At 36.3% G+C, this 12,312-nt stretch overlaps 2 protein-coding genes across 4 annotated transcripts; one reads left to right on the top strand and one right to left on the bottom strand.

Moving 5' to 3' along the window:
- Positions 1–1,780: 1,780 nt before the first annotated feature.
- snrpa (small nuclear ribonucleoprotein polypeptide A) lies at positions 1,781–5,909 on the bottom strand. Its single transcript, XM_052583134.1, has 7 exons — positions 5,785–5,909; positions 5,304–5,380; positions 5,047–5,219; positions 3,474–3,644; positions 3,202–3,378; positions 2,491–2,579; positions 1,781–2,361 (listed from the first exon to the last, which is right to left on the bottom strand). Exons 2-7 carry the CDS (start codon positions 5,374–5,376, stop codon positions 2,202–2,204), a joined length of 843 nt encoding a protein of 280 aa, XP_052439094.1. The 5' UTR covers positions 5,377–5,380; positions 5,785–5,909; the 3' UTR covers positions 1,781–2,201.
- An 80-nt stretch (positions 5,910–5,989) lies between these two features.
- Positions 5,990–11,840, top strand: actmap (actin maturation protease). Of its 3 annotated transcripts, none has more exons than XM_052583097.1 (7): positions 5,990–6,345; positions 6,524–6,715; positions 6,818–6,886; positions 8,000–8,124; positions 8,310–8,439; positions 11,072–11,142; positions 11,223–11,840. In XM_052583097.1, the coding sequence occupies exons 2-7, from the start codon at positions 6,546–6,548 to the stop codon at positions 11,552–11,554; spliced, it is 897 nt and encodes a 298-aa protein (XP_052439057.1). In that variant the 5' UTR covers positions 5,990–6,345; positions 6,524–6,545; the 3' UTR covers positions 11,555–11,840. The 3 variants fall into 3 exon arrangements, with proteins under 3 accessions (XP_052439057.1, XP_052439056.1, XP_052439055.1); XM_052583096.1 differs by having other exon boundaries at positions 6,011–6,341; XM_052583095.1 differs by having other exon boundaries at positions 6,011–6,407.
- The last annotated feature ends 472 nt before the right edge of the window (positions 11,841–12,312 follow it).

The raw sequence follows: 12,312 nt of genomic DNA, 5'->3' as shown, positions 1-12,312 counted from the left end.
GACGTGATTAATTTCATAACAGAACAAAATGTTTGTCATTCACTCATAATTTTGGGTTTATACATTTGAGTAGCCAACAAATGGGGAATAAAGTAAATTCCTAAGTAATCAGACTTAAGGCTTGAAGTCTGAAGATCAATAAACCACTGAATCAAAGAGTCACATACACTTATGCATGATCAAGGCTGCTTATGTTTTTAGGGATTTTGGAATGTTTGATGTCAAAGGAATAATTGTCCCCACTTCTCCCTGCCCAAAAGCCAATTTGGATGTAGACTGTCACTGAGATGAGAAGATGCCCGGAGTTAGCTGGCTTCTACTTCAAAAGGATGAGTGACAGACAAGGACAACCACAAGTAACAAGGACTGGCGCAAGATGCTGTGGAAGCACACTAAAGAAAGACTCAGGCTCAGGATGGCTGACATCTTCATGAACTATGTGAAGTTTCAGAGGAAATCATGACTGATGGATGGTGGGACGAACTGAACTACTTCTAAAAGCTTGCGAACAAGGACACGTGTCATGAAAAAGTGGACTTGAACAGTAAATTGTGGCTCAGTCCGGTTTCATAAAGACACACACACACTACTCTTCAAACTGGACAAGGTATAATCATAATCAAAAGTTTAACTTTAAAATGTTTTCTATTATTACATTTTAAACTACTTTTTGTAACTATTCATGTGTTGGCAAAGCTGAATTTTTAGCAGTCATTTCTCCAGTCTTCAGTATCAGTTGATCTTTCATATATGATTTTAATATGGCGATCTGGCACTCAATGATGGTTCTTCCTGCCAATGTTGAAAAGATTTCCCTGTCTAATACTTTTGTGGAAACAGTGATGCATTGTTTCATGACTCATCATTGGAAACCTATTATGTAAAACTATAATTGTCTTTCAACATTTTCAATGTATCTTTTCTGAGTTTTTTTTTTTTTAACCGACATTTTCAAACATGCACAATGTTATTTGTGTCTCTTCTTCTCACCAAGCCCACATTTATTTGATCCAAATACTGCAAAAGCTGTAATACTGTCAAACATTTTTACTATTTAAAATAACTTTTCTATTTGAATACATTTTAAAATGTAATCTAATTGTATAGAATGCAATTTAGTCCTGTGATTTTAAAATTTTAAGAGTTTTTAGCATCACTCCAGTCACGATCAGTCAGAAATCATTGTAATATAAAATTTTTTGTAATATTGTAATTTTCTGCTCAAAAAAACGTGTTGAAAACAGCAGAGTAGAATTTTTTTTAGGTTTCTTTGATGAAAATAAAGTTAAAATGAACAGCATTTTACCGGAAATAGAATTTTTTGTAACAGTCTATTTTCACTTTTGATCACATAATACCGGAAAAAAAGAAAGTAATAATCAGTTTTAAATGTTGATAAACTTACTTGAACAAATCGGGATAAAAGGATGATTTCTGAAGAATAATATGACACTAAAGACTGGAGTAATCATGCAAAAATTGTAACTTTGGTCACAGGAATAAATTAAATTTCAAAATATATATTCAAATAGAATAGCAGGCATTTAAAATAGTAAAAATATTTCTGCTTTTGCTGTATTTTGGATCAAATAAACGCAGGTTTGGTAAGCAGAAGAGAACTAATATTTACTTTTCAGAATCTTTTGACTGTTAGTGTATATAATGAATGTGCTCCATTAAAAGGGCAATACTTGTGTGACCCTGACTGCACATGAACACCCCACCATTCTCAAACCATCTCAAATCCCACATCAAGAGAAATAACAAGCAGAAGGCAACATGAAAAACATTGTGATTTAATAAAAACATCAAAGCTCCAGGTATAATGTCTGGGAACCAGACTCTGGGTGCAATGCTTTCACATTATTAGAATTAAAAAAAAGCCCTGCATACTTACAAACTCACCAAAGCCGACCATCTCAGAAGAGGAAATAAAAGTTAAAAGATGAATAGGGGGGAGTGGGGTAAACCTTTCCATTGACTTCTTACCTTGCATTATGCATTACAGATCTAATGGGCACAGCTAGGAAGGTCCCTTCAAATAAAAATTCACATTTCATCTCTGGACTTTTTCTTTTGTATGGCGTGCATGTAACCTATTCATCCTAAATTAAACTGAACTGTCGCCAGGGGTCAGTGGTTTCTAAATGCAGGCCCGTGTATAACTGCCATTTTTCATAGAAGCTGCATACACGTGAAAGTTATTTCTTTGCAAATGAGATTTTCATTGCATTGCTCTGTGTGATCTTAAAGCCTTGCAGAGCTTCTCTGGCTGCACCCGCCTGCACCTCATTATCAAACTCCACAAAAGCGATGTCGTGACGCCCCGGGACGAGACGGACTTCTTTGAATCCGGGAAACCTATGAGGAAAAAAAAGTGGTACTGTATTTAGCAAAAAATAACCAAATACTTCAAACGGAATTTGACCAGCACCCCACTGAGCAAGGTTCAAGAGCGACGGTTTCAGAACAAAACAAACAAACACTCACTGGTTGAACAGCATAGACAGCATGAGCTCGTTCGTCTCCTCTGGGAGATTGGTGAGAAACAGGATATGGTTGGGAGGGTTCTCTGACACCTACAGACAAAGTGTTATTAAATCAAAGAGTCAGCAACTGAAAATATACAGTCGAAACTGAAATCATGGACTAAAATGATGATGCTTAATTAGTGCTCCTCCAATGACATTGTTTGCGTCTGTGTCCATTTTTAAACAAAAAGTGGATAAACTACAACATGTTAATATGCAAGCAGTCTAGATGCTAGGGCTGGATTGACAGCAAAATGACAAAATAGTGTGAACAAAACTTCACTAAATATTCCACACCAACCATCCAATAATTACACTAAGCGCTTTGACACTCTAATGCACTATAATATAAAAATATTATAATATAACAAAATCTATAGCTATAGCCATATCTGCCTCAGTTCAAGCGGCAGCACGGAGCATGAGTGAACCATTCGGGTTCTCCGATCCACTACTGAAGTGAAACAGACATGAAAACAAGTTATGACAGCAAATTACTGTAAGTTTAAATGTTTCAAATCAATTCCCACATGAAGTTAATATAAAAGCAGCCTTATGTGCAATTTACATTTATATTCACAAACTTATTAAATTTGATTAATTGATAACTAATTCTACATAATATTCTGTACATCATTAATACAAAAGGTACATTCCAGTTTTTACTGACCTGCTGTGGCATCTGGCCAGGCATTTGTCCTGGCATCATCTGACCTGGAGGCATGGCCCCAGGAGGCATCTGCCCGGGGGCCATGCCAGGAGGAGGCATCATACCCGGCGGAGGCATGTAGGGAGGCTGACCAGGCATTGGCATCATGCGAGGGTTTTGGCCCATGGGTGGCATTCCCTGTAAATGACCAAACAAAAATAAAACAAATCAATAACAGCCTGAAAACAGACCACAATGGAGTCAACAGAACACAAATCCCCAAATATACGGACCGGCATGGCTGCAGGTACTCCGGCCATAGCAGCGGTGGCAGCAGAAGCCTTCTTCCCAGCACCTGCTTCGGGAGCTTTAGGCTTTTTCTTCTCTTTCTTACGGTCTCGCTCCACATATGTGCCCTTCATTTTTGCAATGATGTCAGAGTCCTGCTTCGAATACTGAATACGCTGTGAATAGATTTTAAGAGCGTTTTAGTTCAGATCACAACATCTTGGTTTTAAAACATCAACTTAAGTGTGTGTATATCTATCCATCTCATAATAATATTACAATAGTATGACTCCGGCTGCAGTCCACTCTTTTTGAATCTCACCCACATTTTTGAATGGGTTTTGTTTCACAATTCTCTCCAGGGTGTGGTTATCCCTATATTGCTTGTAAACTTTATTTCTACCAGATCTTTTCCTTCCCTTCGCCTCTCTATTGATGGTGCTTGGACACAGAGCTCTGTGAACAGCCAGCCTCTTCTGCAATGACCTTTTGTGTCATGCCCTCCTTGTGCAAGGTGTCAATGGTCGTCTTTTGGACAACTGTCAGGTCAGCAGTCTTCCCCATAATTGTGTAGCCTACAGAACTAGACTGAGAGAGCATTTAAAGACCTTTGCAGGTGTTTTGAGTGTGGCACCAGGTGTCTTCAATATTGAACCTTTTCTCAATATTCACATTTTCTGAGATACTGAATTTGGGATTTTCCTTAGTTGTCAGTTATATTAATAAAGTTAAAATAAATAAACATTTGAAATATATCAGTCTGTGGAATTAGTGAAATAAATTTTGATTATATTGTAATTATATGACCAGAACCTATGCGAGCTATGATGACTTTCACCTTGATACTTTAGCGCTGAAGTAGCCAAATTCAACTGTTGGGGGTGAGAACGAGTCTTCGAACCTGTGTGTATGCCTACTGTGAAATTACCACATCAAACATGACGTGCTAACATGGATGGAGTGGAAGCAGCCGGGTTTGCTTCAGGGATTTTCCCTGTGGAAACCTCGACAAGACGCACGCCTGTTTCACACATACTGTCTTCAGTGTGTATGCAGTCCGTGTGCGTTACGTAAAGGATCACTGCACTGCTGCAGACGCACCACTACTGGAACGCAACTGGAATCCATTAACATGGGTGCATAAAAAAATATGCACTGCAGACAGAGTATGTGTGAAACAGGCATAATGTTGTTTGCACCTTGCGCAGTATGGAATTAGTTTACCACATTCTGAAGCAGTTTGTGATGCATTTTGGAAACAGGAGATGATCCCCTGGTCTAATGCACCACCTAGCTTGATAAACCCCTTCTCAAAGGCTTACTTTTTGTCAATATTTTATTTGGGTAGCATACATACTCTGAATGCCTTCGGCAGAATTCAAACGATCCATTTTAATCTAAATCTAGATTAATCTAGGTTAATTTCAAGATCACAGTGAGATTAATCTATATATATATATATATATAAAAAAATCTATACCCACCACTAATAAATAAATAAATAAATAAATATGTGTGTATGTATGCATGCATACATAAACACATATACAAGCACAAACATACACACACATATCTTACCATAGGTTTATCATAAAATGGAAATCCTTGCATGGAGCGGAGTGCACTGGAAGCGCTGTTGATCTCTTTAAAGATCACAAAGGCCTGACCCCTCATTTTCAGTGTAGGAGAAACAAGGATGTCCAGAATTTGTCCAAACTGGGAGAATATGGCATACAACGACTTCTTTAGCTCTATCAAAAGAAGAGGAAAGGTTCGCAACATGAACAATTTACCAAAAAAAAAAAAGAAAAGAAAAAAGGCAGACAGAACCATACCATCTTTTTTGATCTTTTCATTTAAGTTGTTGATGTAAATCGTGTGATTTAACCGCATCTCCTGGCTCGCCATGATTCTGGGGAAAAAAACGTGACGTTATATTAAACCCTCTGCAGGCAACGAAAGGGCAACCCCAACTCAACGGACCGTGCACAATGAAATAAATATTAGTCTTTTTCTAAATTTTCCACAACTCTTTTTGATTACGTATTAGAAACCATCTGTTTTGGTAAAAACAAATAATCAAGAATAATAACAATTATCATTATTATTTACATATAATTGCGCTATAGACCAATGAATGAATGAACTGCCTCGTTGTAGTAAACGGAAGCTAACGTTAGCGACTTAGCTTGTTAACTTAATCGTGGATTATTACTATTTCACTAATCGAACAAAAACCCATATTTTGATAAATTAAGCAAAAAATAATAAGATGCACGCCATTAATGTAAAAAGAAGACATTTAGCCACACTTACAATTATTAAACGAGCTTCTGCCAACCACACACACGCCAGAGCAGAACACAAAAATCATGCGACTTCCGCCTGAAAACCCGCCTATATAAGAATTCTATTGGACCGCTGGTCTCCCGGCGAACCTGCCGATTGGTTGTCTGTCCAGCACATCCGCCTCAAAAGCGCTTTCTCATTGGCTATTTCAGAGAAGAGCGGGCTATTCTATGAACTGATTGGTTGCGTTGGTCGTGTTACGATGTTTTTTGTCCGGCTCTCACGTCGTTGAATAGGAAATATATAAAAATGCCGCTTCTAATTTTTAACAAACAATAAGCATAGCATGCCCCTTGATTTGTTTTATACAAATATATCGCCGTCGCCGCATTTATAAAATATTATTATATTTGGTGTTTTTGTGTTTTGATTTGTGTATTTCTATTTTTCCTCTCAAGACCATGGGAGTATATGACCTTATTTGGTATCCCCTAAATAGAGAACACTACCCAGACTGCAAGTTGTCCTTCACAGCCAGTTACTACTAGATACTAGTGAAATAACTTAACTTCTTGGACGCTGATGTAGGTTCGTGTAACTTTGCGAATGCTTATACGATTACTACGTGCATTCATTGCAGCATTGTTTTGGTTAGGTTTTATTGGACACTACATTTTAACTTATATATACACGTCTGACATCATCACAATACTCTTACATCTTGTCTATTGTTTTCATTTACTTCTCTCATTTGTTTTCTACACAGTTTGAAAGTTTGTTGGAGCAGCATGTCTGTGGAGAATGTGGCAGCACCTCCTCCTCCTCCACCTCCACCTCCATCACTGGCTCGCTCAGTGTCCAGCAAGAAGAAGCTTTACCAGGCTCTAGCAGAGGGAAGGGCCCCTGTAGAAGGGGACCATGAGGAGGCCAGAGTTATTCTAGGACAGAGAGAAAGCAGGTGAGTCCAAACCGCAGTTTTGTACACTGAAGAATTTTTTTTTTTTTTTTTTTGTACAGCCCTTGATCAGTCTTTATCATTTCTCTACATTTCTCCATGAAGTTTTAGGAAGGATCTGCAGTGGTTGCTGTTCAATAAGTATGTGCCTTCACTTATTCAAGATGGTCCACAGTAAGTTTCAATAAAAATATGTAATTGTTGATGTAGATTTTTAAAGGTTTGATATGTGATTGTATGATGTTATTGTAGGGTTGCAGATATATACAGTTTACATATGCCATAATTTGCAAATCTGAATTGTTTTTCTGAAATAAGAGGGACATACTGTAAAATGTATTTTATTTCTTAATTTGTATAGTTGTGTTATCAAAATATATGGGATGCAATTAATTTAGATCCCTATTGTTGTAAAATAATAATAATAATAATAATAACAATAATAATAAAATTAGATTGCAAAGGTGTATGCAAATGTTTGACCAAAACTGTATAGTGCATGTATGTATAATATCACACTATTTAATTTAAAGATAGCAAAAACATGTGCTGCAATAAAATGTACAATTATGTATTAATATGTTACATGTTTACTAAATTTGAATAAAGAATTTTAAAATGAGTCAGAAAGGTGGAAAATCATTTCAACTTAAAGTAATAAACCTGTTAATTACAGAGAATAATACTTAGCAACTTATTATGTAATCCTATTATAGGATTTTTAAAAGTTTTTTCACAAATAAAGAAAATTGTAAAAATATGTATAAAGAAGTAAACATTGTTACCAACTGTGTGCTCAACAATATTTAAGTCTGTACACACTAGCAATCATTTTCATAAATAAAGACATGGGTTATTATAGTTAAATAAGACAACAACAAAAAAAACTAAATCAAGGGACAAGTTTTCATTTTCAGTTAGTTTATCTTGATGTACTAAAATAAATTATTATGTATATATAAAAATATATATACTTTTTTATGTAATACAAATGCAAATACAAAAACAACAACATTTCAGAAACAGAAAATCTAAAAACAAAGTCTAATTCAAACCATTACTTAAAAACTATAATAGTATCTGAATGATACTAAAATAACTCAATAACTAAAGATCATTTTACATTTCCCTGTACACATCAAATATGACAAATTCTGACACTTATCACCCAAATAGAAAAGCATATCTTCACAATACACCAGTCCACTGCTGTTGTGTATGTGCCTGTGCAGCTGCAGGTTTGTGCAGTGTTAGTTGATATTTCTCTGCTCTTGTGTGTAACTTCAGATGTGGTCTTGTGGCATTATGGATGGCGACTCATCTTCTGCAGCCTCCTAAGACAGTGGTGCTAGAGACACTGGTCCAGATGGCGAAAGACAACGGCTACACTGAACAAGGAGAAATGTTTTCTGGTACTTAGTAAATGTAACCGTCATATGTGGACTAAATGTAACTTAATGGAATTACGTTTTAACATGTTGATGGAAAAAACAACTAGTGTTGGGTAATTCTAGCATTTAGTAGTCTTCTGTTTAAAGTGTGGAAAGCCACAGATACTCTTCAAACAATGTTTGTGTTTTTTTCTGTTTTGAAATAGCATGTGACATGGCCAAGCTGGCGGAGGAAGTGTGTGGGTGCAGAGTTCAGAGGTTATCAGGAGGCATGATGGGAGAAAACACTGCTGTCATTCTTAAACACCTCGTTGGCGGGCAACCTGTTCTTATACCGTATCTTAACTACTTACATATTTGATTATTCATGTTGGTCCACGATTGTTTTTATTGTTTTGCTCACTGTTTTCTAAAATCATTTTATTTTATGTACCGTATTTTTCGGACTATAAGTTGCACCTGAGTATAAGTCGCATCAGTCCAAAAATACGTCATGATGAGGAAAAAAAACATATATAAGTCACACTGGACTATAAGTCGCATTTATCTAGAACCAAGAACCAAGAGAAAACATTTCCGTCTACAGCCGCGAGAGGGCGCTCTATGATTTCAGTGTAGACTACAAGAGCACTGAGCAGCATAGAGCGCCCTCTCGCGGCTGTAGACGGTAATGTTTCCTCTTGGTTTATTTTTCTTGGTTCGTGTCAAATTAATTTTGATAAATAAGTCGCACCTGACTATTAAGTTGCAGGACCAGCCAAATTATGAAAAAAAGTGCAACCTATAGTCCGGAAAATACGGTATTAATTTATTTATGTTACCACTTGGCCCCTTTTTTGTTTTGCATACCGTTTTTTTAAAATTAGTTCCTATTTAATTTAATGTTTTATTATTTTTTAATGCTAGGCCACTGTTTTGTTTTGTTCAAAGTTTTCTTATGTGTGTATTATTTTATTTTTTTTTTTCAGATTTTTTATTTAAAGGCGCTGTATGTAAGATTGACACCAAGTGGTTGATCTAGGTATTGCATTCCAAATTCAAAATACAGGAGAGGGTTTTTTTTCACCCGGCAGCTACTCCTCAGACTTGAAGCACACACAGGTTGCCAGATTAACGACACTTTATAGAAAGAAGCGCACTTGACGATGAATGAAATTAAATAAGATGTGTTTCCCACCTACTCGCAACCCGGGATGCCGAAATACAATTGGGTAAACTGGCAGTGGGAGGATTTCACAAACCAAAACAAAGACCGACATTATGTCCACGAATGCACATTTTCAAAGGAGAATAACTGTCTGTAGCATTGTTTTCCAGAAACCAGTTAGCTTGTTTCTTAAATATCTGCAAACATATTATGGTATTTTTATGAATTAGTAGAGTCAAAAACTTACATACAGCATCTATAGTATTATTTTACCTCTAGGCTTCTTTTTGTTTTTATCACTGTTCTGAAATTATTTTCTTTTATTTATTTATTTAACCACAGTTTTTTTTTTTTATCAAATTTTTTCAAATATGTCTGTGTTTGTGTGTGTGTGTGTGTGTGTGTGTGTGTGTGTGTGTGTGTGTGTATATATATATATATATATATATATATATATATATATATATATATATATATTATACATACATGCATACATACAGCTGGTAAAATTGAGTATTGAACACATCACCATTTTAATCAGTAAATATATTTCGAAAGGTGCTGCTGACATGAATTTTTCACCAGATGTCAGTAACAACCCAAGTAATCCGTACACACAAAGAAAAGAAATAAGTTCAGAAACGAAGTAGTTTCAGCAATAGAGTCTTGTGTGGTGAGCGTGCATACAGGCCACGGCGGTTGAGTGCATTACTTATTATTTTCTGGAATTATGTACATGCTAATTCCAGGTCTCTCTAAAGCTCTCCACAAGTGATCCTTGGCTCTTGGACAGCTCTTCTGATAATTTTTTATATTTTTCACTGCTCTGTCTGAAATATTGTGAGGAGCACCTGATCGTGGCCAGTTTATGGTGAAATTCTGTTCTTTCCACTTCCGGATTATGGCCCCAACAGTGCTCACTGGAACATTCAGGAGTACAGAAATCTTTCTGTAACCAATGCCATCAGTATGTTTTGCAACAATAAGGCTGTGAAGGTCTTGAGAAAGTTCTTTTTGCTTTTACCCATCATGAAATGTTTCTTGTGTGACATGTTGGTAATAAGAGGCAGGATTTCAGCTGGTGTCTTGGCTTTCCGTGCCTTTTTTCAACTCTTTCTTCATGTGTTCTATACTTTGTCTCTGTGTCATTCTACTTTATTACTCAAAACGTAATTCCTGAACTTATTTATTTAGCTTTCTTTGTATGGATGGATTACTTGGGTTGTTACTGACATCTGGTGAACATTTCATGTCAGCAGCACCTTTAGAAATATATTTACTGATTAAAATGGTGATGTGTTCCAAACTTATTTTACCTGCTGTGTGTGTGTGTGTGTGTGTGTGTGTATATATATATATATATATACATATATATATATATATATATATAAAAACAGTGATCCAAAACTAAGTTTATATAATGTTTTATTGAATTTTATTTTAGAGTTATTTAGAATTTTATATATATATATATATATATATATATATATATATATATATATATATATATATATATATATAATTATTATTATTTATTCTATATATTTTTTTATCAGTTTTTCTGAATTTATTTGTTAGTTTTATAGAATTTTATTATTTAACTGCTGTCTTTTTAAATGTTTTTTTATTACTTTTTTGTATGTTTTTTTGTGACAATGCCCACATCTCTAACCTCTAAATCTCTTTGTTTGTAAGTGCTAATATAATCGAATACAACATGATACAAAGACACGTATTCATAGTCATGTGCACATTGCCCTGTTTAATGAATGACATCTGTTCAGACAGATTGTAGTTATGTTCCTGACATCTCTGGTACAGATATGATGAGGATTTTAATCATGAGCCCTGTTTACGCAATGGCCACAAAGCCCACTGGGCAGTCGTCTCAGGTGAGACTCAACAATTAACAAACTCAGCTCAAGTTTATGTCACTAAGTACTTCAGTCTATTAATCTCTGTCTTTATCCAGGTGTATTATTAGGGTTAAGGCAGGGGTGTGTGGACAGCAGACTCTTCACCCCTGACCTCACACTTCCCTGGCTGCATCTCTCTCAGAACGAGTCTCCTGTCTCATGGCCGACGGATGACGTTAAAGAGGTGTTTGTTCTGGCAAAGCAGGGGAAGAGTCTACGCTACCAGCTGTGGAAGTATGAGCTGGTAACACAGAGCAACAGTCAACTCAAGGAGATGGACCCTCAGAGAGCCAGCGATGGGACGAGGTACGTACTTCCTCCTGGTGGCGTACAGGACGGTCTAGCGGGACAAGTGCTGCTGCTCCACACTAACACACAGAAGAACTGAACAAGAGCACCAAAGACCCTTCTGCAGGACATATGAGCTCTTTCAGGAGCTGGTCACACACCTGTATTTTCAGTCCTTGTCCACTAGGTGTCCTTATAGTTTGAGTGTTTCTAAAGGTGCTACGTGAAACATTCATGTATGCAAATAAGGGTATTTATATTAGATAGGATATTAGGATTTTACAACGAAGAATGTTTACAGAGATGAACTCATATTTGTAGTTTGGGTTGAAGTACATTTCACAAGCAAGTGGTTTTAAAAATAAACTGGTAGATGTTTGACATTTTGTGGTTTAAGTCCTTCTCTTTTTTCATTGTGGTGTCTGCTAGCTCTCAAGATTGTACAACAGTAATGGTTTTGACTTTATATTTAACGGCATTTAGATAGTGAACTGTTTTGTTGAGCAGTATGAGGTGATCCTCTAGACTAATCAGAACATTGAGTCCGGTTCTGAACGGAGGATGGAAGTCAGAGGTCGTTTACTGATGACCCTCGGTAAGAGAACAAAGTGTTTGGCTGTTGTGATGTCATCCGGCCGTTTTAGAACACTTCTGTTGTGTAACTTGAGGAAGAGCTGCTCTCCGCACAGGAAATTATGACAGAGGAAAACATCACTTGGCATGAATAGAACATTTACCGTAATCAAGTGAGCAGTGTCCTTGTAATCCGAATCATGTTCAGAATGTCCGCCTCGCTCATGACAATGTTCAGTTCCATATAGTGCTTTCATTTTAGGGTCAGTAAGAAAATACTCTGTC

Source organism: Carassius gibelio, chromosome B18, assembly GCF_023724105.1.
Source record: "Carassius gibelio isolate Cgi1373 ecotype wild population from Czech Republic chromosome B18, carGib1.2-hapl.c, whole genome shotgun sequence".
NCBI lineage: Eukaryota > Metazoa > Chordata > Actinopteri > Cypriniformes > Cyprinidae > Carassius > Carassius gibelio.
This window is presented reverse-complemented; position numbering and strand designations above follow the sequence as displayed.